The 25,969-nt window shown below is 44.8% G+C and overlaps 1 protein-coding gene across 1 annotated transcript in view; it reads right to left on the bottom strand.

The window, feature by feature from the left end:
- Positions 1 to 25,969, bottom strand: part of ERC1 (ELKS/RAB6-interacting/CAST family member 1) — a 569,800-nt gene that overhangs the window by 17,472 nt on the left and 526,359 nt on the right. Inside the window, exon 18 of the mRNA XM_065406940.1 lies at positions 21,191 to 21,379. Within this exon, the coding sequence (XP_065263012.1) occupies positions 21,191 to 21,379 (189 nt within the window). The remainder of the gene's footprint in view (positions 1 to 21,190; positions 21,380 to 25,969) is intronic.

The raw sequence follows: 25,969 nt of genomic DNA, 5'->3' as shown, positions 1-25,969 counted from the left end.
CAGGCACGTGTGGGTGGTGGTGAGAGGGTGGGCTTGTATACACAAGATGAGGTCCACTATGGCTTGGAACAGAGTCTTGGGGAGGAAGGCCCTGGCCTGAGTGGAGTCGAGGACTGCCCCGATAAATTCTATGTGCTGCACTGGGGTTAAGGTTGACTTTTTCTTGTTTACCACCAGCCCCAGGTCACGACAGGTGGAACAAACCAGACTGAGATGCCTCCACACCTGATCTCAGGACCAGCCCTTTATCAACCAGTCGTCGAGGTATGGGTAAATTTGGACTCCCCAACATTGCAGGTTAGTGGCCACTGGAGCTATATATTTTGTGAATGCTCTCAGGGCCGACGAGAGACCAAAGGGCATCGCTGTGAACTGGAAATGGTGCTGGCCCAACATGAAATGGAGGAAGTGCTGGTGCCCTGGGAAAATGGAAATATACGTCCTTTAAATCGAGGGTGGTGTACCAGTGTCCCGGATCCAGGGAGGGAATGATGGAGGCCAGGGAGACGATGCAAAATTTCAACCTCTTGAGAGACTTGTTGAGACAACGCAGGTCCAAAATGGGTCTGAGGCCTCCTTTTGCTTTTGGGATGAGGAAGCAATGGGAGTAGAATCCTGTCCCAAGGGACCTCCTCCTCTATCCCAAGGCACAAGAGGTTTTCGACCTCCTGGACCAGGAATTGCAGGGTATAGTCCGACGAAATCGTGTCGAGCATCCAATGGTCTGAGGTGATACAGGACCAGGCTGACCAGAAAGGGCGGAGGTGGTTGAGGAAAGAGAGGGATGGATCCAGTAGATCGACTGGAGCATCGTCCTCAGGCGTCCCCTCAAAATGGCTGCTTCTGGCCTCCCTGGTTTCTGGGAGGGTCAGGCTGCACAGCCAGGCAGAAAGATGACGGATATCTCTTCTTAGACCCCTTGTCCTTCCTCCTGTAGGAACCCGATCTGGGAGTTCCCCAGGTTCTAGAGTGCAGAGGAGGCGGAGGGCGGAACGGCTTCCTGGCCTGCTGAAGGATGTGAAGACCCGAACAGCGGAAGGTGGCTCGGGAGTCTTTAAGGCCAAGGAGCCTCGAGTCTGTGAGCTCGGAGAAGAGCCCGGCCCCATCAAATGGGAGGTCCTGAATAGTGGCCTGTATCTCTTGGAATACCCTGGAGGACTGCAACCACGAGCTGTGTCTCATGGCCACTGCAGATGTGACCACCCTGGCCGCCGAGAGAGTAGTGTCCCAGGCCATTTGAAGGACTCCCCTGGCCACCACCGTGCCTTCGTCCAACAGAGTGGCGAACTCCTGGACATGATCCTGTGGGAGGACCTCCTTGAATTTATTCAACGAGTCCCACAGGTTGAAATTATATCTGCCCAAAAGGGCCTGGTGATTCGACACCCTAAATTGAAGGCTGGCCATCAAATAAACTTTTCTGCCAAATAAATCAAGTCTTTTGGCATCCTTATTTTTGGGGGTGCCACTAACATGGCCCTGTCTGTCCCTTTCATTCACCGCAGACACTACCAGTAATGCCGCTGGGGGTGCTTATACAAGTATTAAAACCCTAATGCAGGGACGTAATATTTATTTTCTGCTTTCTTGGAAGTTGGTGGAATAGAAGAGTGGGTTTGCCACAGTGACCCGGCAATCTTGAGGATCCCTGAGTGGATAGGCAACGTGACCCGGGCAGGGGTGCTGGCTGAAATAATGTTGAAGAGCTCGTCGGCCTCTTGTGTGACTGCTTCAATCTGTAAGTTCAAGTTCACAGCCACCCTTTTAAGGAGGGCCTGGTGCTCCTTAATATCATCGGGGGACTGCTTGTATGGGATGGCTCTGTCTTCGCCTCATCTGGGGACGACAATGATGACTGCATCGCCTGTGGGGGACTGTGTTCCCCTTCCTTGTCCGGGAAGGGGTCCTTGGGTGCTGGGGTCTGGTGCGCTGCCTGCGTAACAGATGTGGCATCGTGCTCCGACTGCGGTGCCATGGCTGGTTTGTCCGAGGCGGCCAGGGAGGCCTGGTGGGAGTACAGAACTGGCATCAATGGCACACCCCACGGGTTCCAATATGGCCACTGGGAGGGCCACTGCCCTTGCTGTGATGTAGCCGCAGCGTTAGCGTCTCCTGTGTTAGCGGTGAATCTCCCCTTCAAGGCAAAGGGCTGAACTTTCAGTCCAACTCAGACCACTGTCCTTCTGGCGACCCCAGTGGAGCCGTCGAGGCCTGAGTCTACTGGCTGACTCTGGTAGGCGACTGGTGAGGCAAGGGTGAATAATGATGCCTACTGGAGGACCGGTACGGGGGAGACCGGGGCCGTAACGACGAACCGTCCCTCCTGTGCAGGGACCAACGTCTAGGAGACCATCTGAGGGAGGGCGATTGGCGCCTTGGTGACCTGCAGCCAGAAGCTTGCCGGTACGGAGACTGGCGCCTTGATTCCGATGTCCCATGCCTAGTAGGCGGGGAGCGTGTCAAGGACCTGGGTCTTCTAGCTGGAGAGCCAGGATGCAGTGCCAGGGTCCGAGGTCGTGGAGATGGGATCTGTGCCTGCAGTCCAGTGACCAGGTTTACTCCACCATCCTATGAGGCCGCACCACGATCGGCTTGCCCTTAGGTCAGGCCTGCACAACTCGTAAAGCGGCGAGGGCCATATTACTCCAAAGAAAACAGCTGAGGGCCGAAACCCCACGGCCCCGCTGAACCCCCCCCCAGCACCGCGCAGCCCCCCGAAACACAACACACCCCGCCCCACAGAAACAACCCCCCCAGCGCCACCCAGCCCCCCTGAAACAACCCCTCCCCCCCACCCCCCAGCGCCGCCCGCCCCACAGAAACAAACCCTCCTTCCCCTGCGGGCCACACAGTGAGCCCACCTACTCACCTCCCGCGGGCCGCACAAAGAGCCCACGCGGGCCGCATGCGGCCCCTGGGCCGCATGTTGTGCAGGCCTGCCTTAGGTGTTGGGGACTTAGCTGAGTCCGCCACCTGGTGCGGCGCCTGCGGTGTTGGTCGGCTCATTTGGTCTTTAGATGCCGGGGCCGCTTCGGGCACTGATGGCCCTGGAAGAGGCCGGTGGGGAACCCTGCCACTTCCCAGAGTTGGGGGTGGATCAGTGGCTGGGCTGGGGGGGTCTGATCTCAGCAGTACCCCCGTGAAGCCCCGAAGTGGGTGCATTGCCTGACATAGATTCTTTGCCCAAAGTCCCCTTGTCTTTCGTGCTGAGGGACTCCTCTTCTTTTGCCTTTTCTTCAGCACCGGTGAGGGGGAACGGTGCGCTCCACATCAAAGCCGAAGTACTCGGCCTGGGACCTACAGTGGAGGGCCCTCAGGTGGCTATCCCGCTCCTTCTGTGTTAGAGGTCGAAAGTTTTTATGGATCCGACACTTTATCTTTCCTATGGGATTCCCCCAAACACTTCAGACAGCTGTCATGGGGATCACTGATAGGCATTGGCCTCCCGCACCTCCGACTTGAAGTGGTTTCCATTATATACAGCGTTTGCAGTTTGTTTCAATGGCTCTCAGCATCCCCATTATGCAAATTGTTCCAGTGCCCCTGGACGGTGGTGCCTAATATACTGACGCATGAGCGCGGCACTCAAGGGGGCGCTGCAGCCAACCCTACGGATACCGCTAAGGCAAAAATCTCCAACAACTGTGCACATGGGTGCGCGCACACCTAGAATGGAATCAATATGAGCAAGCACTCGAAGAAGAACCAACTCTTATACAAAGGAGACTCTCTGAACTGCTTCAATAAAGGCTACATCCATTGAACAAAGCACAGGGCAACTGAACACCTTATTGCTAGTACTTGTGAAGAAGTGGGTAGCCCCTGGAGAGATCAGGCACTCTCCTCTCGAAGCAAGCTACCACCTGTTCCTAGTGGTTCTTCTTGAGAAAACACTGCAGCAGTCCTTAGGCACCAGAAATGGAAACTAGGCAAGGCCAAGCAGGACACCAAGTACTGCTCAAGGTCTGTTCATATTTAATAGATATAATGAGAATTGTTTTTTAAGGAGTTACAAGGTTTACACTGGGATTAAAATGTCCAAAAGATTGGGGATAAGATTACTATAAACATCAGCATGTGACAGATGTTAATTCCCACTCAGAAGACCAGGTGTATGATTTGGTGGAGGTCCTTGTAGGGTAAGTGAGTTCAAACTACACTGTCCTCTGCTGAAAACAAGTCTAGGGAGATTTGGGGTAAATTAAATGTGTTCAAAGGGAGAAAAAAAGAGAGTAAAGTAAGAGAGAGACAGCATGGAAGTCAGGGCTGAAGCTCTAGTCAAACAAGTTTTGGTACCGTTGGATACCTCTAAGAAAGTAATGAAGATGTTTAGAAGATAGAAAACGAGGAACCTAAAAAACCAAATGATGTAGTGTGGGGAGTTGAAGAACTAGGTAATTATTGACATTTATGGAATCTTTCACTTCCCATACTACGGAATTGTGCTATTGTACAGAATCTAGGTTTAGAGCAGAGCATAATCAGTAGCAAATGAAGCTCAAATAAGACAAGTGGTGCCAGAGAGGCAGCTGTGATTATCATCTTATGGCCGATTCTTGGGACTGTAAAAAAACAACTGAGGATTAAGCCAAAATTATTTATGAAGATTCTAAGGTTTGATTCTTCCTCAAAAATAAAATAAAAGAACCAATCTTCTATTACAATGGACTATAACAAGTATAAATATTTGTTTATTGAAGGAAGTCATCACTGTTCTTATTACCCTATAGCTATCTATAAAGCTTGACTGTATCTTGTAAGACAGTTTTATCTCCCTTCATTCCTGTTCTAAAGTTAAAAACATTGTTATTGGTTGGTATTGTATTATTTTAATTTAAAAGTAATGGAGATTCTAGTATTTAAGAATACGAAGTAGATTGTCACAGGTTCTTTCCACCTGCCCAAGCCCAAAGTCTTAATTAAATTTGCAGATATGGATAACTATAGCTAATTACATTAGATAACCTCTATATTAATTCTTCTTCCTTGAATTTTGAAAATACTGGTTACACTCTGCAAATAAGTATGGATTAGTGTAATTATTATTACACTATTACTATATATATATATTTTTTAAACAGAGTCCACAAGTTGGCCGGGCCTTAAAATACAGTACCCTTCCCTAAAGAGATTACAAACTAAGAATACAAATGACGTAACAGGGGGTAGGCGGAAGGAAGGTAAGCTAACAGGAAAGAGGGCAGAGAAGCATGACAGGGTAAACTAGGTAAAATAATGTGGTAGCTCAGTAAGGGCTAGTGTAAAGTAGAGTAGAATAAAGATTTTTTTAAACAAAATAATTAAAAGTCTTTGTTGACTAATTTTGTAGAAGAAGAAGTTGGTTTTAAGGGAAGTTCTGAATGAGGAAAGGGTAGTTTATATAGTAACTATATATAAATTATGTTTATTCTTGCTTTCACTATTTTTTCCATGACGTATGTTAAAATATATTTGTTTTATATGTTCAAAATTCATTAAGGATATATGCAGTGTTGAAATGTTAGCTTAAATTAAAGTGTTTTGGTATCCTGTGGCATGAAAGGCATTATAAATAGTAAGTGCAGAATATATTTTGGTTAAAAAACTGGAATTCACTTACAGTAACTGAATTCTGTTATACTGAAACTTTGCTGCTAGTAAAATTAAGTTAAAGACACAAATTGTGCCTCTAGGAATGCAATAATTCCTATCTATCTGATGATGAAGGTGGTAAGTGGTGCAGCCAAGAAGAAATATCACCTCCCTTTCCTCCTCTGCTGTGGGTGAGCAGGAGAGGGATAAATAGGACGCCCTGGCTGCTCCTGGTCTTACTGAAGCTATTCGCAGTGGAGAGGGAAGGGGACCAGGCCTTGCTCCAATGATTCCCAAGGCAAACAAAGATGTGTTTTCCTAAGTCTTCTCTTCCCTGTACACAGCCATCAGTGCCCTATGCAATTATAGGAGGCAAAGAGATTACATGCCACAACTCCCAAGTGCAGAAAAGGGATTATTTCACCAGATAGGCCTTTCTTCTGCTAGAGAGAAGCTCCCACTTATAACGTCACCTTGCTCTTTATAAACACCTTCATTTTAGAATCTCAGGTTTTGAGTAAAACCAAACCAAACAAATCCTCTTCACTATAATGGGGTGCCACTCTTTATTAGTTGGATTTGAGGCTTTTAGATAAAATTTATGACAGTAATTCAATTACCCCATGAACATTGTTTACTACTACTAATATGGCAGTTTTATTTGACATTCTGTGTCTTACTCTCTCTCCCATTCCTGCCCTCCAACCTGTGCTGGTAGACACTATAGAAACATATTTAAATGTTGTTTAATGATTGGGTGTCCCTTTATGACCTCCTTCTTTTTGTAAAAATACAAATAAGAAGGAAAAACAAAAAGTGAACAAATATCATAAATGTAAGATATATTAAGGTTTTTAGTGTTAAACACCTTTATACAGGAATAAAAAGGAATCACTTATCCATCACTTAAATATAGCCACCTTTAAAGTGAAATGCAGTGGTTGCTATGTTTTGTTGGACAACACTATACAACAGGTTTCAGAGTAGGTTAGGACAAGAGATGAAAGACAATAGTATATCCAATGAAAAATGCTAGATTATGATAGAACAGTATATCCAATGCTAGAAAAATAATAATGCCAGAATATTATATCCAATGAAAAATGCTAGGTTAATATAATTATTCAAGTTGGAATTTCTATTTCTACGGATGAGGACCTAATGCCTAACAGGTCTTCTCTTTAAAAAGTTACCTAATTTGTTTAATGACAACAGATTGTCAGGCCTAAATTGACGAAGAGAGGACACATCCAGAAGCACAGTGCCCCTTAAAACATTTGGGGGCATTGATTCAGAACTGACTCAAAGGGAATGTTTCCTACCAAATGAATCAGCAACATAGTTCCTGGAAGCTCCTTGGGTTTTTCCTTTATTGTGCCTTATTCTGGTTCTAAGCAGGCCCAATTTAGCTTAATTTCTGATCTCTCATATCAGATCATAAATCCATGGTATAGGCTTCAGGCCTTCATTAGACATGGACTGCAATTTTACTACACTAACTCAACATTAAGAACTGTTTTTAATAATAATAATAATAATAATAATTTCAGAAAATCTGTTGCTAAACCAAAGGTTTATATGGCATCCCAACTGCACTTGTTGATAAGGACCATTGCCATTCAAGAGTAAGGTTGACTTCATGGTACAACAATGAAGCTGTATATTATACAAGGAAGGCACTAACTTGTCAGAAACACTTAATCTCCAGCATCCACATGACTGTTTTTATGTGAGAATGCACAAAGGTACTTTTCATCCACTTTCCGCTGAAGCATGTGGTGTATTGATAGACACTATTCCACTATCTATGTATATAATAGATTCCACTGGTCATTGCGTATGTGCTGGCTGTATGGGAACTTTATAGCTACTTCTGTTCTAGTCTCTCCTCTCAGGAGAAGCCCCAGGAAGTTGTGTAGGAGTGTTAGCCTCAAAAGAAGCTCATAGCATTCTTGTCCCAGTTACCTGTGCATAGGTTAACAGCTTTTAAGGGAAAAAGGTGGAAGGATCAGATAGTTATGTTTATGCAGCCATACAGGGTGAAGGTACAGTGTGGTGTATTTCTAATACATATGTCTACCAAGGCAGAGGACCTACCCCCACATCTAGGTCCTGTTACAGACACATTTACCTTCAGAGGCCTGTTCTTTCTGAATTGTTAGGGTTTGTTGGCATTTGAAAGTTAATTTGGATTAAGGTTGGTGTGAATTTAAAGTACAATAGCTATTCCTGAATAACAAGAGTGCTTTGTTCCTGTTTAGCTTAATCCATTTCAAAGCGGAACAAGCTAAACAGGAACAAGGCATACTTAGTTCAGAATGAGGCTAGGTCTACACTACAGCGGGGGGTCGACCTAAGATACGCAACTTCAGCTACGTGAATAGCGTAGCTGAAGTGGCGTATTTTAGGTCGACTTACCTGGCTGTGAGGACGGCGGCAAGTCGACCGCTGCCGCGCCGCCGTCGACTCCGCTACCGCCTCTTGCCGCGGTGGATTTCCGGAGTCGACGGTAGAGCCATCAGGGATCGATTTTATCGCGTCTTCACTAGACGCGGTAAGTCGATCCCCGATAGACCGATTGCTACCCGCCGATCCGGCGGGTAGTGAAGATGTGCCCTAAGAGTGTCCACATAGAGAGTTATTCAGGAATAGCTATTCTGGAATAACTCCATGTGTAGACAAGTTCTTCCATTAGCCTCCTATAATTTAGCTGCTGAGTTGCTGCTTCATTTTTTTGGACTATAATTCAGCCCTTGAACCAAAAGTTCAAGGAAACAAGTTCAAACATTACAAAAGAAGAAAACCAGAGCAAAAATCTTCTGGCTAGAAATCAGGATAGAGCTCACTGCCCCAGAAAACAACCTTTCAACAGAATACCTCTTCCATTGGTGTGTGTATGTACTGGACACACATCTGAGAGTATATATATGTGGAGCTCTTTTATGACCTGAAAATCAAAAAGCAACCCTACAAAAAGTGGAAACCTGTACAACTTGCTAATGATGAGTACCAAGGAATAGAACAAGTATGTTGGGACAAAATCAGAAAGGGTAAGGCACAAAGTGAATTATACCTAGCAAGGGAAATAAAAAGCAGCCCCATGGCTCCTGATTGGCTCTCCGCCCTATATAAACTTAAGGGGAGTTCCAGGAAGTGTCCAAGCAACAGTATGGATACCCTATAGCTGCCATGACCATAGGCGCCAACTTTCTGGGCGCCGGTGGGTGCCCGTGCCCCTCGCCCCTTTCCCCACCCCATCCCCGCCCCTGACCCTGCCCCCATTCCAAAAATCCTGCCCTAACTCCGCCCCTCCCTGCCCCTATTGGATCCCTTTCCCAAATCCCCGCCCTGGCCCCGCCTCTTCCCCCAGCGCGCCGGGTTCCTCCCCTCCCCCCTCCCTCCCTGCCCCGCGAATCAGCTGTGTCACGGCGCAAGTGCTGGGAGGGAGGGGGGAGAAGCAGGACGTGGCGGCTCGCACAGGGGAAGAGGTGGAGGTAAGCTGGAGCAGTGGGGTGGGGCGGGGCAACGGGGAGATGCCGGTGGGTGCTGAGCACCCATCAATTTTTTTCCGTGGGTGCTCCAGCCCCGGAGGACCCACGGAGTCGGCGCCTATTTGTCTTTGTTTAACAAAGACAAATGCAAAGTGCTCCACTTAGGAAGAAAAAATCAGTTTCACACATACAGAATGGGAAGAGACTGTCTAGGAAGGAGTACGGCAGAAAGGGATCTAGGGGTTATAGTGGACCACAAGCTAAATATGAGTCAACAGTGTGATGCTGTTGCAAAAAAAGCAAACATGATTCTGGGATGTATTAACAGGTGTGTTGTGAGCAAGACACGAGAAGTCATTCTTCCGCTCTACTCTGCTCTGGTTAGGCCTCAGCTGGAGTATTGTGTCCAGTTCTGGGCACCGCATTTCAAAAAAGATGTGGAGAAATTGGAAAGGGTTCAGAGAAGAGCAACAAGAATGATTAAAGGTCTTGAGAACATGACCTATGAAGGAAGGCTGAAAGAATTGGGTTTGTTTAGTTTGGAAAAGAGAAGACTGAGAGGGGACATGATAGCAGTTTTCAGGAATTTAAAAGGGTGTCATAAGGAGGAGGGAGAAAACTTGTTCACCTTAGCCTCTAAGGATAGAACAAGAAGCAATGGGTTTAAACTGCAGCAAGGGAGGTCTAGGTTGGACATTAGGAAAAAGTTCCTAACTGTCAGGGTGGTTAAACACTGGAATAGATTGCCTAGCGAGGTTGTGGAATCTCCATCTCTGGAGAGATTTAAGAGTAGGTTAGATAAATGTCTATCAGGGATGGTCTAGACAGTATTTGGTCCTGCCATGCGGGCAGGGGACTGGACTCGATGACCTCTCGAGGTCCCTTCCAGTCCTAGAATCTATGACCATGACCATTCCTGACTCTGACCTTCGCTTGATCTGGACTTTGCCTTCTGACTTAAGACTCTGAAACCTGACTCAGACTCTGACTCTCTGTATCGACCCTGGCCTGGAACCTGACTGCACACTCCTCTGCTACTCCCTTCCTCAGGTTTGCCACTGCTCTGACCCTTTGTCTTGAATGCCTGTGTGGGATCCTGACAGGTTGCCTGGACCACTCTAGCACATGCTGACGGCTTACCCTGGGGCAGCATGGAGGCAGTGGGCCATTCACTGCCCAGCATGCCCCAGAGGGTATTGCAGCTGCCCAAACAGGTGGACTACTCCCAGGAGGAGCTCCCCATGTCTTGAACCAAGGAGGACTATAAGCAGTATGCTGATTGCCAGTGCCAGGAAGGTCCAGCATTTACCGTTAGCCAAAAAGTGCAACTGGCCATGTCATAAACTGGACCACCAATATCTCAGGCCATATCCCATCAGCCAGGTAATCAATTCAGTGACTATGAAGCTTCAGTTACTCAGATCCCACAAAATATAACCAGTGTTTCACGTATCCTTGTTAAAACCCTACATTAACAATCCACTTGCTTAGCAGGCTCTACCACCACTCCTTCTGGTGCAGATCCAAGGACATGATGAGTATGTGGTCCAAGAGATACTGGTCTCAAAAACTGGACACGGCTCCCTCTGGTACCTTGTGGATTGGAAGGGCTACGGGCCATAAGAGCGTTCCTGGGAGCACATGTCCCAATTCCATGCCCCTGACCTTGTGGCAGCCTTCCCTGAAGCCCATCCAAACAAACCTGGGTTTGCAGCAGGCACTTTGTGTGTGTGTGTGGGGTAATGTAAGGCCCTGTGGGGCTAGAACCCAGGCCTGCAGAGCTGCTAGGCAGTTGGCATCTCCATGCTGCCACCTAGTGGCAGCTGTAACTGGCATGCACTTCACTGCCCATGACCTGCTGCAGAGACAGACCATAGGAAGTCCCACCTCAAGGGGTCTGAGACAGCAGCCTCATGGCTTCTGATTGGCTCCCTGCCCTATATAAAACTAAGGGACATTTCAGGGAGTGCCCAGTCAACTGTGTATATTTCCTGTACCTGCCACGTCCATTCCTTGCTCCTGAACTCTTGGCTTTCATCTTAGCTTGATCTGGACTTCACCTTCTGACTCGGACCCTGAGACCTGACTCAGATTCTGGTCCTGGGTATCAACCCTGACCTGGAACCTGACTACGCACTCCTTTGCTCCTTCTTGCCTCAGGTTTGTCCCTACTCTGACCCTTGTCATTGATGGCCTGTGTTGGGATCTTGACATCTTGGTGCCAACTGGCAGAGAGCAAGGAGGTGCACAAGATTTTACAGGGATCACCTGGGTTGGATACTTGCATAATAGTTCATTGAAGGGTGGCATGTAAGGTTTCTACTGAGAGTCAGTAGCCCACAGGTCAACATAATAATTGCAAAATATATGTATTCATAATATTTAAGGAGTTATGTATCTATACTGAAAATTATGTTGAACTTATAGTCTTTAAGGCCAGAAGAGACCATTATGATCATGTAGTCTGACCTCCTATACATTGCAGGCCACAGAACCTTATCCACCCACTCCTATTCTCAGGGTCTTGGAGTTAAGGCAGATCACCAGAAGGTGACATACCTTAGAAATGTTCCTTTCTGGCAGGAGATAACAGACACTTATCTTCCTGTCTGGCTATGTGGGTATTGCATACTGTATACCTCACACTGTATGCCTATTTGCATACCAAGTCAGCTGCTAAAAGAGAGACTGCAAAATCTACAAGAAAGGAATTCTACAAAATTAAAAACAGCAGGGGGTTTCCTATTTCTGAATAAAGCGAAAAGATGGGACTGGTATATCTTGGGGGGCAAAAAAATACACTGGATCCTTTGCCTGGGAGGCATGCTGACTGAGTATTTGTCTCATGAAAGGATCACAGGCAGCTTGGCTGTAAAATGCTGTGGGGATTTTGGGTGAGCAATATTCCACAAGACATGAGAGTATCTTGTTAATTAAGTCTAGGCTTTATGATTTTGTTTTATATATACCCCTTTGTTTCCGGTACTTCTGCTTGCTACTACTTGAATCTCTATGCTTTGTTAAATAAACTGACACTGATTTCACTATAAATGAATCTAAGTGCTGTGTGTTAAGCAGAGCAGTGATTTGGGGTGGAAATGATAAGCTGGCACGTGCTGTTTCTTTGGAAGCAGCAAATCTGTGAATACTGTGAGTGTCCAATGGAACGGGGCTGGATACGCTGAGGAGATTCTTGGAGGGTTGGGATGTGCCTGTTGCTAACCAGATGAGTAAACGCAGGAACTGTGAGGCCTAGAAGGGAGTGCTTGTGTTGCCCTGGCCGATGGAATTGGGGAACTGACCCACAACAGACACACAAAGGCTTCCTCACACTAAAGGTAGGTGCTCTATCCTGGGTACCCCTGGGAAATGTCATAGTGGGTGCAAAAATTGGTTGAAAGACTGTATTCAAGGAGTAGTTAATCAATGGTTTGCTGTCAAACTCAGGGAGGGGAGGAGAACATATCTAGTGCGGTCCTGCAGGGGTGTGTCCTGAGTCCACTACTATTCAATATTTTCATTAATGACTTGGATAATAAGGTACAGCGTATACTCATACAATTTGTGAATGACACCAAACTGGAAGGGTTGCAAGCATTTTGGAGAGCAGGATTGAAATTTAAAAAGACACTGACAAATCAGAAAACTGGTATGAAATCAACAAGATGAAATTCAATAAAGCCAAGTGCAAAGTACTGCACTTAAGAAGAAAAAAATAAATAAATGCACAAGTCCCATGTTCCCTCTAATTTTTCCCATCCATGTGTGGAATGAATTTTGTTATGTGCACCAATCACATCACCTCCATATTGGTTCATATAACAAAATTCATGTGGTGGGGGTGGGGCTGAGGGGTTCAGAGTGTCAGGGCTGGGGCAGAGGGTTGGGGTATTGGAGTGAGGACTCCAGGATGGGGCCAGGGATGAGGGGCTCAGAGCTGGGGCTAGGGTGCAGGGGGTGCAGGCTCTGGGGTGGGGCCAGGGATGCGTATTTGGGGTGCAGGCTGTCCCAGGGCTACGGCAGGGAGAGAGGACTCCCTCCAGCTCTCTCTTCCCACAGCAGCAGCTGGCCGGGTGGGGAGAGGCGTCTCTCCCTGCTTTGGCAGCTCTGGAGCTGGGGCCATGGGATAGGCGCCTCTCCCACAGCTGCGGCAGGTCTGGGCCGGGGCTGGGTTGGGGCCGTTGGAGAGGCACCTCTACCCCGGCTGTGGCAGGTCTGGGCCAGGCTGGGTTGGGGCTGTGGGAGGGGTGCATCTCCCCCAGACACGGCAGGTCCCAGGCTGGGCTGGGTTGGGTCCGGGGCTGGGGGAGAGGAATTGCTCCCCGCCGCAGCCCTGAGCACCTGTGTGGTGCTTAATAGGCGGCTGTGCAGCCACACAGCTTAGAGGGGACTTAGTGCACAACTACAAAATGGGGAAAACTGGCTAGGTGATAATGCAGCTGGAAAGGAGCGGGGGGGGGGGGGGGGGGGGCTGTAATGGATCATAAATTGAATATCAGTCACCAATGTGATGCAGTTGCAAAAAAGGCTAATATCATTCTGAAGTGTATTAACAGGAGGGTCATATGTAAGACACAGGAGGTAACTGTCCCGCTCTACTTGGCACTGATGAGGCCTCAGCTGGAGTACTGTGTCCAGTTGTGGGTGCTACACTTTAAGAAAGATGTGGACAAATTGGAGACAGTCCAGAGGAGAGCAACCAAAATAATAAAAGGTTTAGAAAACCTGATCTGTGAGGAAAGCTTAAAAAAAATCCCACCCTGGGTATATTTAGTCTTGAGAAAAGAAGAGTGAGGGGAGAAAACCTTATAACAGTATTCAAAATATATTAAGGGCTGTTATAATGAGGATGGTGATCAATTGTTCTCCAAGTCCAATGTAGGTCAGACAAGAAGTAATTGGGTTAATCTGCAGCAAGGGAGATTTAGGTTAGATATTAGGAAAAACTTTCTAACTATAAGGATAGCTAGAATAGGCTTCCAAGGGAGATTATGGAATCCCTATCACTGAAGGTTTTAATGAACAGGTAGGAAAACAGTCTGTCAGGGATGGTCTAGGTTTGGTTGATCCTCTCTCAGTGCAGAGGACTGGACTAGATGACTTCCTAAGGTCCATAGGTCCATTCAAGCTCTAAATTTCTGATTATATATAACAAAGTGGAAAACTTAGGGCTTGGCCATATGAACAGTTACACTCCAGTATGGAAAGCTGTGGTGTAAATCTACCATGCACTAACTGTCTGTGTGAACCCTGCTGCTACACACTAAGAAGTTCTGTAGTATGCTTTGATCTATCCTGCTTTGAAACAGGACAAGATCAAAGAGCACTACAGAATTTCTGGTGTGTGGCAGACTAGTGTATGGTAGGGGTTTACACCCCAGTTTGCTGAGCACTAACTGTTCATATAGACAAGTCCTTAGTCAAAAAATGGCATTCATATTTCCATGTGAGGTGAGGATAAAACAAACTGGGCCAAATTTATTTCTGGAATTAACATACTATGCTTATACCAGAGATGAATTTTGTTTAGTAGATTTATGTATTTTGTGCAACACAGCAGCAGCATTAAAAATTAAACAGAAGAGTTACTAAGAAGAATATAAAAAATGAGAGCAGAGGGTTGTGAGGATGAGGAACTGCAGTATGATGCAGTAACAGGGAAAAAGCACCCAGTGAAGGGTTAAGGAGCGTGTGTCCTGGTTAGAGTTGGGAGAGAGGAAGAGGACTTTTGCAATTGGTATCAAGATATGAACTCTATGTTGTACTATGTGTGGAAATATTAGCACTGTGACTGCACAAGTCTGGGTTTGCTCCAGGGCAAATCTATTATGCTGCATTCCAGCTAGCACCCTAGAAAAGGTGTTTGACACATCGTTGAAGGACTGTCACTGAGAAGCCATCAAGACTGCAATCTGGGGCCATCAACTTTGATTGATTTATTATTGATTTATTATTGTATTTCAGTAGTGCCTATGACTACTAGATGTAGACAAGAACAAATGGATATAAACTGGACACTAGGAAGTTTAGACTTGAAATTAGACAAAGGTTTCTAACCATAGAGGCGTGAAGTTCTGGAACAGCTTTCCCAGAGGAGTAGTGGGGGCAAAAGACATATCTGGCTTCAAGACTAAGCTTGGTAAGTTTATGGAGGGGATGGTATGATGGGATAGCCTAATTTTGGCAATTAATTGATCTTTGATTATTAGCAGGTAAATATGCCCAATGGTCTGTGATGGGATGTTAGATGGGGTGGGATCTGAGTTACTACAGAGAATTCTTTCCTGGATGCTGGCTGGTGAGCCAGCCCACATGCCCACATGCTCAGGGTTTAACTGATCGCCATATTTGGGGTCGGGAAGGAATTTTCCTCCAGGGCAGATTGGCAGAGGCCCTGGAGGTTTTTCGCCTTCCTCTGCAGCATGGGGCATGGGTCACTTGCTGGAGGATTCTCTGCACCTTGAGGTCTTTAAACCACGATTTGAGGACTTCAATAACTCAGACATAGGTTAGGGGTTTGTTACAGGAGTGGGTGGGTGAGATTCTGTGGCCTGCATTGTGCAGGAGGTCAGACTAGATGATCATAATGGTCCCTTCTGACCTTAAAGTCTATGAGTCTAAGACCCCACTGTGTTAGGTGCTATACAAACACGGCACAAAACGGTGGTCCCTGCCCAGAAAGCTTATAGTCTAGATTGTCTCTCAACTACTGGCCCATTCTCATGGAACAATGCTTTTTCAACAGAAAGGCCTGCTGGAGGAGCGGGAGTGAAACAGGACTGGGATCTACAGCATCTCAGCTTGAGCACATCACACAGAGACAGAGGCCCCATTTAAGAGTGGGGTTCTGCTCTGTGCAGGGGACTAGCCATCACCATATGTAAAAAGGACTTTCAGGAGACAGAGGGCAGGAGAAACTCTGCTCAGGCTGAAATGCTGATGAACCACAAACTCACAAGAAGGGGTAAGCTCAGTCTAGGGGAGGGAGTGTCTCAGCACTTGTTTTATTTCTGAAGATCTATAACTCTCAAATGATCAAGAATAAAGTAACTGCTTAAGAAATTCCTTTGCTAAGCCTATGTTCCTTGTTTTCCTGCTATGTTGTTTCTGCAGGGGTTAAACTAGAAGCCCTGAGTGCCCACTGCTTAAGTGGGACTGAGGCAGCTTGTGTAAGTGAATGGGGTGCTCAGGAGGTCTCAGATACTAGTTCTGGAGTCTAAGGTGGCTGGACAGTGGAGTCCATATCCCAAGCAAAGGCATCTGAAAAGAGTTCTGGGCCTGGGAGGATGCCCTAGAGTCCCAGAACTGGAAGCAATGACTAGACTCTACTTAGATCCAATTGACTTGGAAGCACTTGAGTACACTCACAACAGACTGACCGTCATACAGTGACTTGGCCAGATGGTAATATATATAATTTCCTTTAAAACATTTAAATGAAAAGTCTAAAAAATGAGGAGGTAGCAAGTCTGGTGAGGAGAGAAGTGCAATCAGGACTAACTGCCCATAGGAAGAGATTCTTTGGGAGATGAAATAAGGCTTCAACCTCACATAACTGTAAATCTGAAAAGAATAACTTGTGGCAATGAGAACAACTGCATCACATCAAATATCTGTGCTTTTTTTAAACACTTGATATCCAGAGCTTGCTGCATTTTTCTTAAAGCAATGGTCCAAATAATGTAAGAATTCACAGCTAACCTGGTGGCTGAACTTTGTGACTTTGTCCTCACCCACAACTATTTCACATTTGGGGACAATATATACCTTCAAGTCAGTGGCACTGCTATGGGTACCCGCATGGCCCCACAGTATGCCAACATTTTTATGGCTGACTTAGAACGCTTCCTTAGCTCTCGTCCCCTAACGCCCCTACTCTACTTGCGCTACATTGATGACATCTTCATCATCTGGACCCATGGAAAAGAAGCCCTTGAGGAATTCCACCATGATTTCAATAATTTCCATCCCACCATCAACCTCAGCCTAGATCAATCCACACAAGCGGTCCATTTCCTGGACACTACTGTGCTAATAAGCGATGGTCACATAAATACCACCCTATACCGGAAACCTACTGACCGCTACACTTACCTACATGCCTCCAGCTTCCATCCAGGACACACCACACGATCCATTGTCTACAGCCAAGCTCTAAGATATAACCGCATTTGCTCCAATCCCTCAGACAGAGACAAGCACCTACAAGATCTCTATCAAGCATTCTTAATACTACAATACCCACCTGCTGAAGTGAAAAAACAGATTGACAGAGCCAGACGAGTACCCAGAAGTCACCTCCTACAAGACAGGCCCAACAAAGAAAATAAAAGAACACCACTAGCTGTCACCTTCAGCCCCCAACTAAAACCTCTCCAGCGCATCATCAAAGATCTACAACCTATCCTGAAAGATGATCCCTCACTCTCACAGATCTTGGGAGACAGACCTGTCCTCGCTTACAGACAACCCCCCAACCTAAAGCAAATACTCACCAGCAACCACACATCACTGAACAAAAACACTGACCCAGGAACCTATCCTTGTAACAAAGCCCGATGCCAACTCTGTCCACATATCTATTCAAGTGACATCATCATAGGACCTAATCACATCAGCCATACCATCAGGGGCTCGTTCACCTGCACATCTACCAATGTGATATATGCCATCATGTGCCAGCAATGCCCCTCTGCCATGTACATTGGCCAAACCGGACAGTCTCTACGCAAAAGAATTAATGGACACAAATCTGACATCGGGAATCATAATACTCAAAAACCAGTGGGAGAACACTTTAACCTGTCTGGTCATTCAATGACAGACCTACGGGTGGCTATTTTACAACAGAAAAACTTCAAAAACAGACTCCAACGAGAGACTGCTGAGCTGGAATTGATATGCAAACTAGATACAATCAATTTAGGATTGAATAAGGACTGGGAATGGCTGAGCCATTACAAACATTGAATCTATCTCCCCTTGTAAGTATTCTCACACTTCTTATCAAACTGTCTGTACTGGGCTATCTTGATTATCACTTCAAAAGTTTTTTTCTCTTACTTAATTGGCCTCTCAGAGTTGGTAAGACAATTCCCACCTGTTCATGCTCTCTGTATGTGTGTATATATATCTCCTCAATATATGTTCCATTCTATATGCATCCGAAGAAGTGGGCTGTAGCCCACGAAAGCTTATGCTCTAATAAATTTGTTAGTCTCTAAGGTGCCACAAGTACTCCTGTTCTTTTTGCATGATCAGTATATTATTTTAAATGTCTATGACTTATTTCAATATCAAGATTTCCCCCCAAAACATTGCCAAAGGAATAATCTTCACTGAAGGATACGTATGTGCTAAGTTTGACATTTAAAAACAAACCTGTTTTTGAGTTCTCTATTTAAAAAAAACATCTGATACATGTCTTCACTGGCCAAAAACATTTTTGCTCGTTTGACAAATGCCTCAATGAACTTCCAATAAACTTTCCAAAAAATACTCACTTCTAGGCTGAGATTAAGCACAAGAAATTACAGTCCAAAATATAATTAATGAGAAAGTTAGATATACACCGCTACCTCGATATAACGTGACCCGATATAACACGAATTTGGATATAACGCGGTAAAGCAGTGCTCCGGGGGTGGGGGGGAGGAGGGGCAGGGCTGCACACTCCGGTGGATCAAAGCAAGTTCAATATAACGCGGTTTCACCTATAACGCGGTAAGATTTTTTGGCTCCCAGGACAGCATTCTATCGAGGTAGAGGTGTATCTGAAAATAGGGCTTTAGAATGGAACTGCCAGCTCAGCTTTAATTTCTACTGCATTGAATAACAGGCAGATTTGTATCTCTATTCTGGGTAGGATTTTTCAAAGTGCTCAACAATGGCTTAATGCTCATCTAGTTGGAGTCAATGAGTGGAGTTGGACGAGTACTTTTAAAAATCCCACTCCAAGTGTGTGAACATGTACACTCATGTATCGAAGGATAAATCAGGTAGATTTATATATGCTTAATAGTAAGTTTAATTTTGCATATATTGGGCAAGATAGCAAGGTTTTAACCCTGTCAGCATTACATGCCTTATTCTATTCTATTATGATACAGGCTTTGACAAAATACCAAGCAAAATGGGATCCTCTGTTCTGTTGCTTGCTTATATAGGTCTCACGATGTCATTAGAGCCCTTTAATGTGAGATCACGTTTACCTGCATAACACACTCTATGTATTTCATAGATATGACATTATAGAGATGTGATATATCTGTAGCTAAACATATTGAAAATTAACTTAAATATAGTGGCAGCTAGAAAGTCTGTGAATAACTATACAACATATGTCTGTTTGCACATATCTGTCCCATGGTGTGTGTTTGCTACAAGAATGTATAGCATAAATGTCAGAGTACATTCTTTCTCCTAGCTATACACATAATCTACTCCAGCTGTCTGAGTAAGCAGAATTTGATGGTCTTGGATAAAGAGAGCTTTGTGTAAACATTAACTCTAAGAAGGGACCATGAGATGCCGGAAGTTCCAACATAATGGCTTCATTTCAACCCCAAGCCTCATCCCTTCATTCACTTTCATTCTCGCAACTCACTGAGTAAAGAAAATTCAAAACACAAGTTCACATTCTCTGATGAAACAAATATTGAATTGTCCAGTAAGAAATTGTCTGGAGATGGGAGAAAGAAATATAAATATGGAAGTTCATGGACCACTATGGAGTCTTAATAACACATAATTTCAGACATGAACATAAGGCATTAGGTCAATATTTTAAAAATAGGTGTCTAAAGTTAGGCTCCCGAATATTTTGGCTCTAAAGCAAGAGTCCTGATTTTCAAAACTGCTGAGCATGCAGCAGCCCATTTTAGATGCTTAATTATGAATTTAGGAACCTAACTGAAGGCATCAATTTTTAACAATCTTGGTCTTCGTGCCTAAAGGTCAACAGTCAGAGCCCAGCATTAATATTGCCTGGAAGACCCATACATTCACATACTGCAATGAGATCATTAGTAAGGTCACGGCTTCCGTGACTTTTCGTGACCTCCGTGAATTTTGCAGCGCTGGTGTGGCTGACCCCAAGACCACCCCAGCAGCTGGGGAAGCCCTGGGGCCAGCCGCACTGGCAGCTGGTCCCCAGCGCTGCCCTGGAGCAGCGGTCTGGGTCCAGCGGCAGTGGATCCCAGGCCGCCCCCGCCTGCAACAGTGGCGGGGCTGCCCCCTCACCCGCAACAATGGTGGTGGCGGGGCCACCCCCCTCGCCCACAGCAGTGGAGCCACGGGCCGCCCCCGCCCAGACCAGCAACGGGGGTGCCCCAGGCTGCTCCCCGCCCAGAGCGGCAGTGGGACCATGGGCCGCCCCCCACCAGCAGCAGCGGGGCCCTGGGTTGGCCCCCACAGCAGAAGCGTCACCCCACGCTGCCCCCTTCCCTCCAGCAGCAGTCTTCAGGAGCGCCCCCCTCCCAGCAGGTAAGATTTAGTCACAGGTATTTTTAGTAAAAGTCATGGGCCATGACTTTTTGTTTATTGCCCGTGGCCTGTCCATCACCTTTACTAAAAATACCTATGACAAAAACGTAACTTTAATCATCAGACATACCTTCATTAACCACTGCACATACATATGAGGTAGTATGCTGGTTCCTAAGAACAAATTTGTTCTGTACTTTACAATGTAAGTATGTTACCAACTACACAATATTTAAGATTCATGTGATTAGGTTATATTATTAAAAAGGTGGTTAAAATCTATTAATTGGTAAAAGTGAAGGGTAGTGACTTTTCATAGTGTTCCATCCTACAGAATTAAAGTTTAGGTAACATACAGGTGAACAGATTCAGAATGGTTCCTATTGAGCAATTTTATTGCCCAACGGTGAGTGAATGCAACATGCCCTCAGTTGGAGCAAATACTGTAAAACAGGTACAATACCTAATAAAGGTTAAATGGCTATTGTTTTAAAAAGTAACCCTCCCACAATCAACTGAAGAATGAGCCATTTCTGGCTGCATTCACCTCTCATGGATTCACTTCACAGCATCAATGTCACATCAGCAAGGTCCGTATAAACACTTCAAAGGTTCTACCACTGATGGACCTGTTGAAGGCTCACCTGTTCCTGGGTCATCTTCTGCAGCTCTTTCTCCCAAGCTGCCCGGTCATCATCCAGGTGGTAGGAAGCAGGTGGGGTGAGTCCACGCAAAATCAGGGGGTCACGGTCATGGCAGAGGGCTGTCAGGTGTCCAATGTACAACTTCAATTTGCTGCGATTCTGGTCAAGTTCTAAAAGGGGCTGAATTATCTAAGATAAGAAAACAGGAATAGTCAGGGTTGGCCTGAGACACAAGCCACTGAGAACTCAAAGACCAATCCCTAAGTTATGAATCTCAACGTCCCATAATATGTAAAAGCTGAAAGAACACTGAATGAAATCCCCAAACCCTTCTGTCCTGTAAAATCTATTACTCTGGTCTAAAGCAGGAAGAAACGGAGCATTGAGAGGGCATGGTGATGCTGGCTGGCTTGTTAGTATGAAAAGTAGAGACAATGTAAGCTGAGAACTGAAACAGTTTTAACTGTATAGATTTAGTGTGTTTATTGCACAACACCACTCCATCCAGTTATCACAATTCCCTGCTTTAATTTTTTAAAGTGAATTTTGTGTTGGTGAAAGGTGCCAGATTGATAGACCTGGAGAATGAAGTCCGGTATTAGCCAAAGAACAGGTTGTCTGTCCACAGCAAAGGCAACAGCAGAACAAATTCTCCTCCCACGTTGCTTTACACACATACATCAACCTTTTTCTGAAGGGATCTCTTCTAATGATGCCAATTAGCATGAACTGAAAAGTTAAGTTTCTGAAATACAGACACCTCTACATTAGAAACTTCACTTACCACACCATGGCAAATACATAGACCACCAAATAGTCTTGAGATGGTGATGACATTCAGACATTACCTGAGCAAAACTTAATGTGATGGCCTAAAAATGAAGAGCTCTAACAAGCACTATTTTATTTTATCTAATCTAAATCTAATCTATGCTCTTACTTCCAGTCCTTTGGATCATCCAGTCTCTTCTCTGAAGAGTCACTGTCTACCAAGAAATGGAGACCAGATGAATAAATGCGGAGTCTCACACTAGAATACTGGTTTAAACTGTTCTAGGTTTTTACAAAGGTATGTTTAAAATTTAAATGAGCAGAATTATGGCTCTGTGGAATGTGGCCAATCAAAAATTGAGGATGTGGAAGGGCCAGACTGTGCACCTCCTCTCAAAGAAATGAGGTGCTGAATCTGTATCTGCTGACATGCACCAGCTGTGAGAGTTGCAAAGACTTGCCAGAATGCTGGCAACTGTCAAAATGTTCCCATTTAGACAAGGCAGAGGCTGCACCTGTTGCTTGTCAGCAGGCTCATGGTGTCTCTTCAATGGGACACCTCTGACCCTATTAATGAAGGAGAAGCGTGATAATCTCTGAGTCAACAGAAACAGGGTGCTGGTATTACTTTCAACAAAGACATTGAATCCTACCCCCTCTAACAAGGCTGTTCTGGCTCACTTCTTTTGTTTCCAACACTGAATGGATTAAGTTCTGTGGAGTGAGAGGAGCTGAGAGCAACAGCTAAGTAGTTAATGGGTGTCAAAATCCTTCTGATGAGGACACAGCAGCACCCAGGAACCTACAGCAGAAGATTAGGGTCAACAGCATCTTAACACCTCATAGGAAATAATCTGGGAGAAACCCTGGCCTAGATGACAAGCTGAGAAGTAGAAAGATGAGTGTGAGGGAGGCTGGACAAGAAGACTAGAGACTAGGAAATCTTTTGAGGATGACTTGACAGGCCAGAAGGCAGGAAAGCTAAAATGATGAATATTTACCTCATGTTTATGCATTTGCTTCTTGCACACAGATGACACAACATTAACCAAACTATAGAATGGGGCACATAAGGTCCTGTGTGAACCTCCATCTGCCAGTTTGGGGGTACCATTCACTAAAGGTGTACATATGTATATATAATTGATAGGTGTGGTATGACAACACTGCAAGTCACAACAGGACAGGACTGATCCACTCTTGTACAGAACAGTGGGAAGGTGTATTCCAGTAGCAACACAATTCTTCAGGTTTCACTTCCATGTCCAAATACAACTGAATTTCAGTCCATTACACATCCATCAGATTTGTCTATTTAGTGAACGCCTGACATAGTAGCATTCCATTTCCCCAATTTCTTCTAGTTTAGACCTTACATACTATTTCCTACTAAAAACCCACTTCTAAGATTAATTGCATTTCCTAAAATGGCAGACTTGAGGCCTCTGATTCTCTTTATGTGTTTCCTCTCTTTGTTGCTCTTCTGTTCATCTACAGGTCGAGGTATAATGGAGACATCATTTTCTGTAAAATAATGACTTACAGAAATATGGACATTAACAAGCTAATGTCTAATGATTAGGTGGCTAATCAATAAACTTTCTAACCACCTTGTATTCTCTTTCAGATAACAGATTCTATTAGGCATGCATGGGATGTATGGATTTCAAGTCAGTGTCACAGACCTATCTAACTATTCTTATTCAGTAGAGCCCTGTGTGATAAGGGAGTAGCAGGACTATCTGACTGATCATTATAATGGATTTTAGTATGGAAATTGAACTTGATTTCTCAGGGACAAGATCCCTTGCAAACCAGAGTACATTTATGACTGTCTCCCTCATCTGCTTACCTTGGGTGTCCCTCCCTTAGTGGAGATTAGCCATATGAGGCATGTGAAAGTTCTTAACTAACGGAGCTCCCAGAGCTGTTCACAGAGCGATCATTTCTCTCCCTTGGGACTCATTAAATCCTGCCAGTCAAGTAGGAAATGCCTTTATCTCTGCGTTCCTCCCATATCTAATTTGAGCCGGCCACTTAGCAAAAGGCACTGTGCTTCCCACACAGCAGAGCTGCCACTACCTTATCTCAAGAGGGTGCAAGAGCACTTGCTAAGTGGAAAGGCAGAGCAGCTCTGGATTCATAAACCAGGTCACATTTCTGCATTCAGCTGTAGAGCTTTCTAGGGAAACACTGGATGAACTGGCTTCCCTAGAGGCATGGAAATATTTTCCAAAACAACCAATCTTCAATAACTGTAATGATACAATTAGACCATTTCCATCAGAGCACAGAATAGAGTCTGTTTAACAATTCACACACACACACACACACACACACACACACACACACACACACACACTCTCTTTATCCTCAAGCTCAAAACACTATTAATGCACAGTTAAGGTTGAAAACTTATTCCACCTACCACAAAAATTCACTACAATGTTAAAGTGGAGACATTAAATGCCTGACAAATCTGAAATAAGAGCAAACCATTTTAAAGTTATCAGCTGACAAAGAAATGTGGAAATGGCTTTCAAAACAAATTCAACTCAAAAATAACTTGTCCAGAAAGTTTCCAGAAAGTTTTAACTTTGGACAGAGTGAGCAAGACAAATTTAAATCTAAATGTAGTTTTGCAAAAGATATGAAGGAGTGAAAATAGGGCTTAGAATGAAATAGCTGCTGCTACCTTAACTGTGGAGTTGCTATTACTTTATCACGGTTAACCTATATGATAGTGACAGTATTTAATAGCTTCATTTTGGTAAAAGCTTGTCTTAGACTTGATAGTCATGAAGCATGGATAAGACAAGACATGACATTTGTACTGAATGTGGTTGGACAGACCTATCCAAATGTCTGCTTATTTCTTTTACTGGGAGAAACCAATACACCTCAAATATGGAGACAGTGGTGTTCAAATGTTTATCTGAGAGAAGTCAAATATAAATATGCAAAAATATGTAGGAGGATGTGTGAAAGGGCCAAGTGTGATGGTAACTGTCTATAAATGGGTAGAGAATGAGAAATATTTTAAGACAGGTGTAACTGCACTCACACTTGTCAGAACCTGACATGCTGATCAGATGCTGTAATGCTTTTTTGTGCAACTGTGTGTATATGACTGTGTGTGTATGGGAGGAGGAAACAGAAAAAATTAACGGAATAACATTGGCATTGCAAAGTCAGCACACTCTACTATATTCATGCTTGGCATTGGCAGGACTGCTTTGGGTAACCCTTCAGCAGCATGGCAGTCCTGCTATCAAGAGTGTGTGCATACGTACTGTGGATAACATTGTAATACCCATGAAGGAACAAAGCAGATAATGAGCCTTCAGTTTCACAATCAAATAATTCACTGAACTGATAGTATAGTGGGATGGAGGACGGTCTATAGCTTCTTTTCTATGCACTTTGGCTGAGTCTCCTTCCCCATGTCCTGTTTAACTCAAACACAAAATCATTATAATAAGGAACACAAAGTACCGAAAGGACAGAAAAAGATGAAACAAAGGAAAGGTAGTGAAATTGGGAGATATTCTGGAGGTCAAAATAAAATTAAGTGAGATCAGAAATATAATTGATCTTTTTGCCTAGTGGAGCAGAAACAGGAAAACGAATGGAGGGAACAGGAGCTTTCTAAGGAGTGAAACCATTCATGACACACTCTATATACAGTTTGCTATCTGGGACTACAGAGTTGTGGACTGAGCCCCACCTGATGGTTTCTTTTAGTACCCTGTAAGGATATAATCCTTAAAAGGAGTTCCAAAATAATGAAGAGATCTGACACAGTGCATGACTGAAATGCAACCAAGCTGAGGCTAGCCTTCTGTGGATAGCCTTTCCCCACCTATCAGCCATTTCTGACAGAGATATGCAGGGATGGGAAATTATTTTCAGCCACCCTGATGTTCAAACCTTGCTTCAAATGGATACAAATATGCTGCACAGCAAGTGTACTCCTGAAACCTACCACTGAACACTAGCAGACAGGGA

The sequence above is a fragment of the Emys orbicularis genome, chromosome 1 (genome assembly GCF_028017835.1).
Source record: "Emys orbicularis isolate rEmyOrb1 chromosome 1, rEmyOrb1.hap1, whole genome shotgun sequence".
In the NCBI taxonomy this organism is placed as follows: domain Eukaryota; kingdom Metazoa; phylum Chordata; order Testudines; family Emydidae; genus Emys; species Emys orbicularis.
The sequence above is the reverse complement of the archived record's forward strand: the minus strand, read 5'-3'. Positions and strand labels throughout refer to the sequence as shown.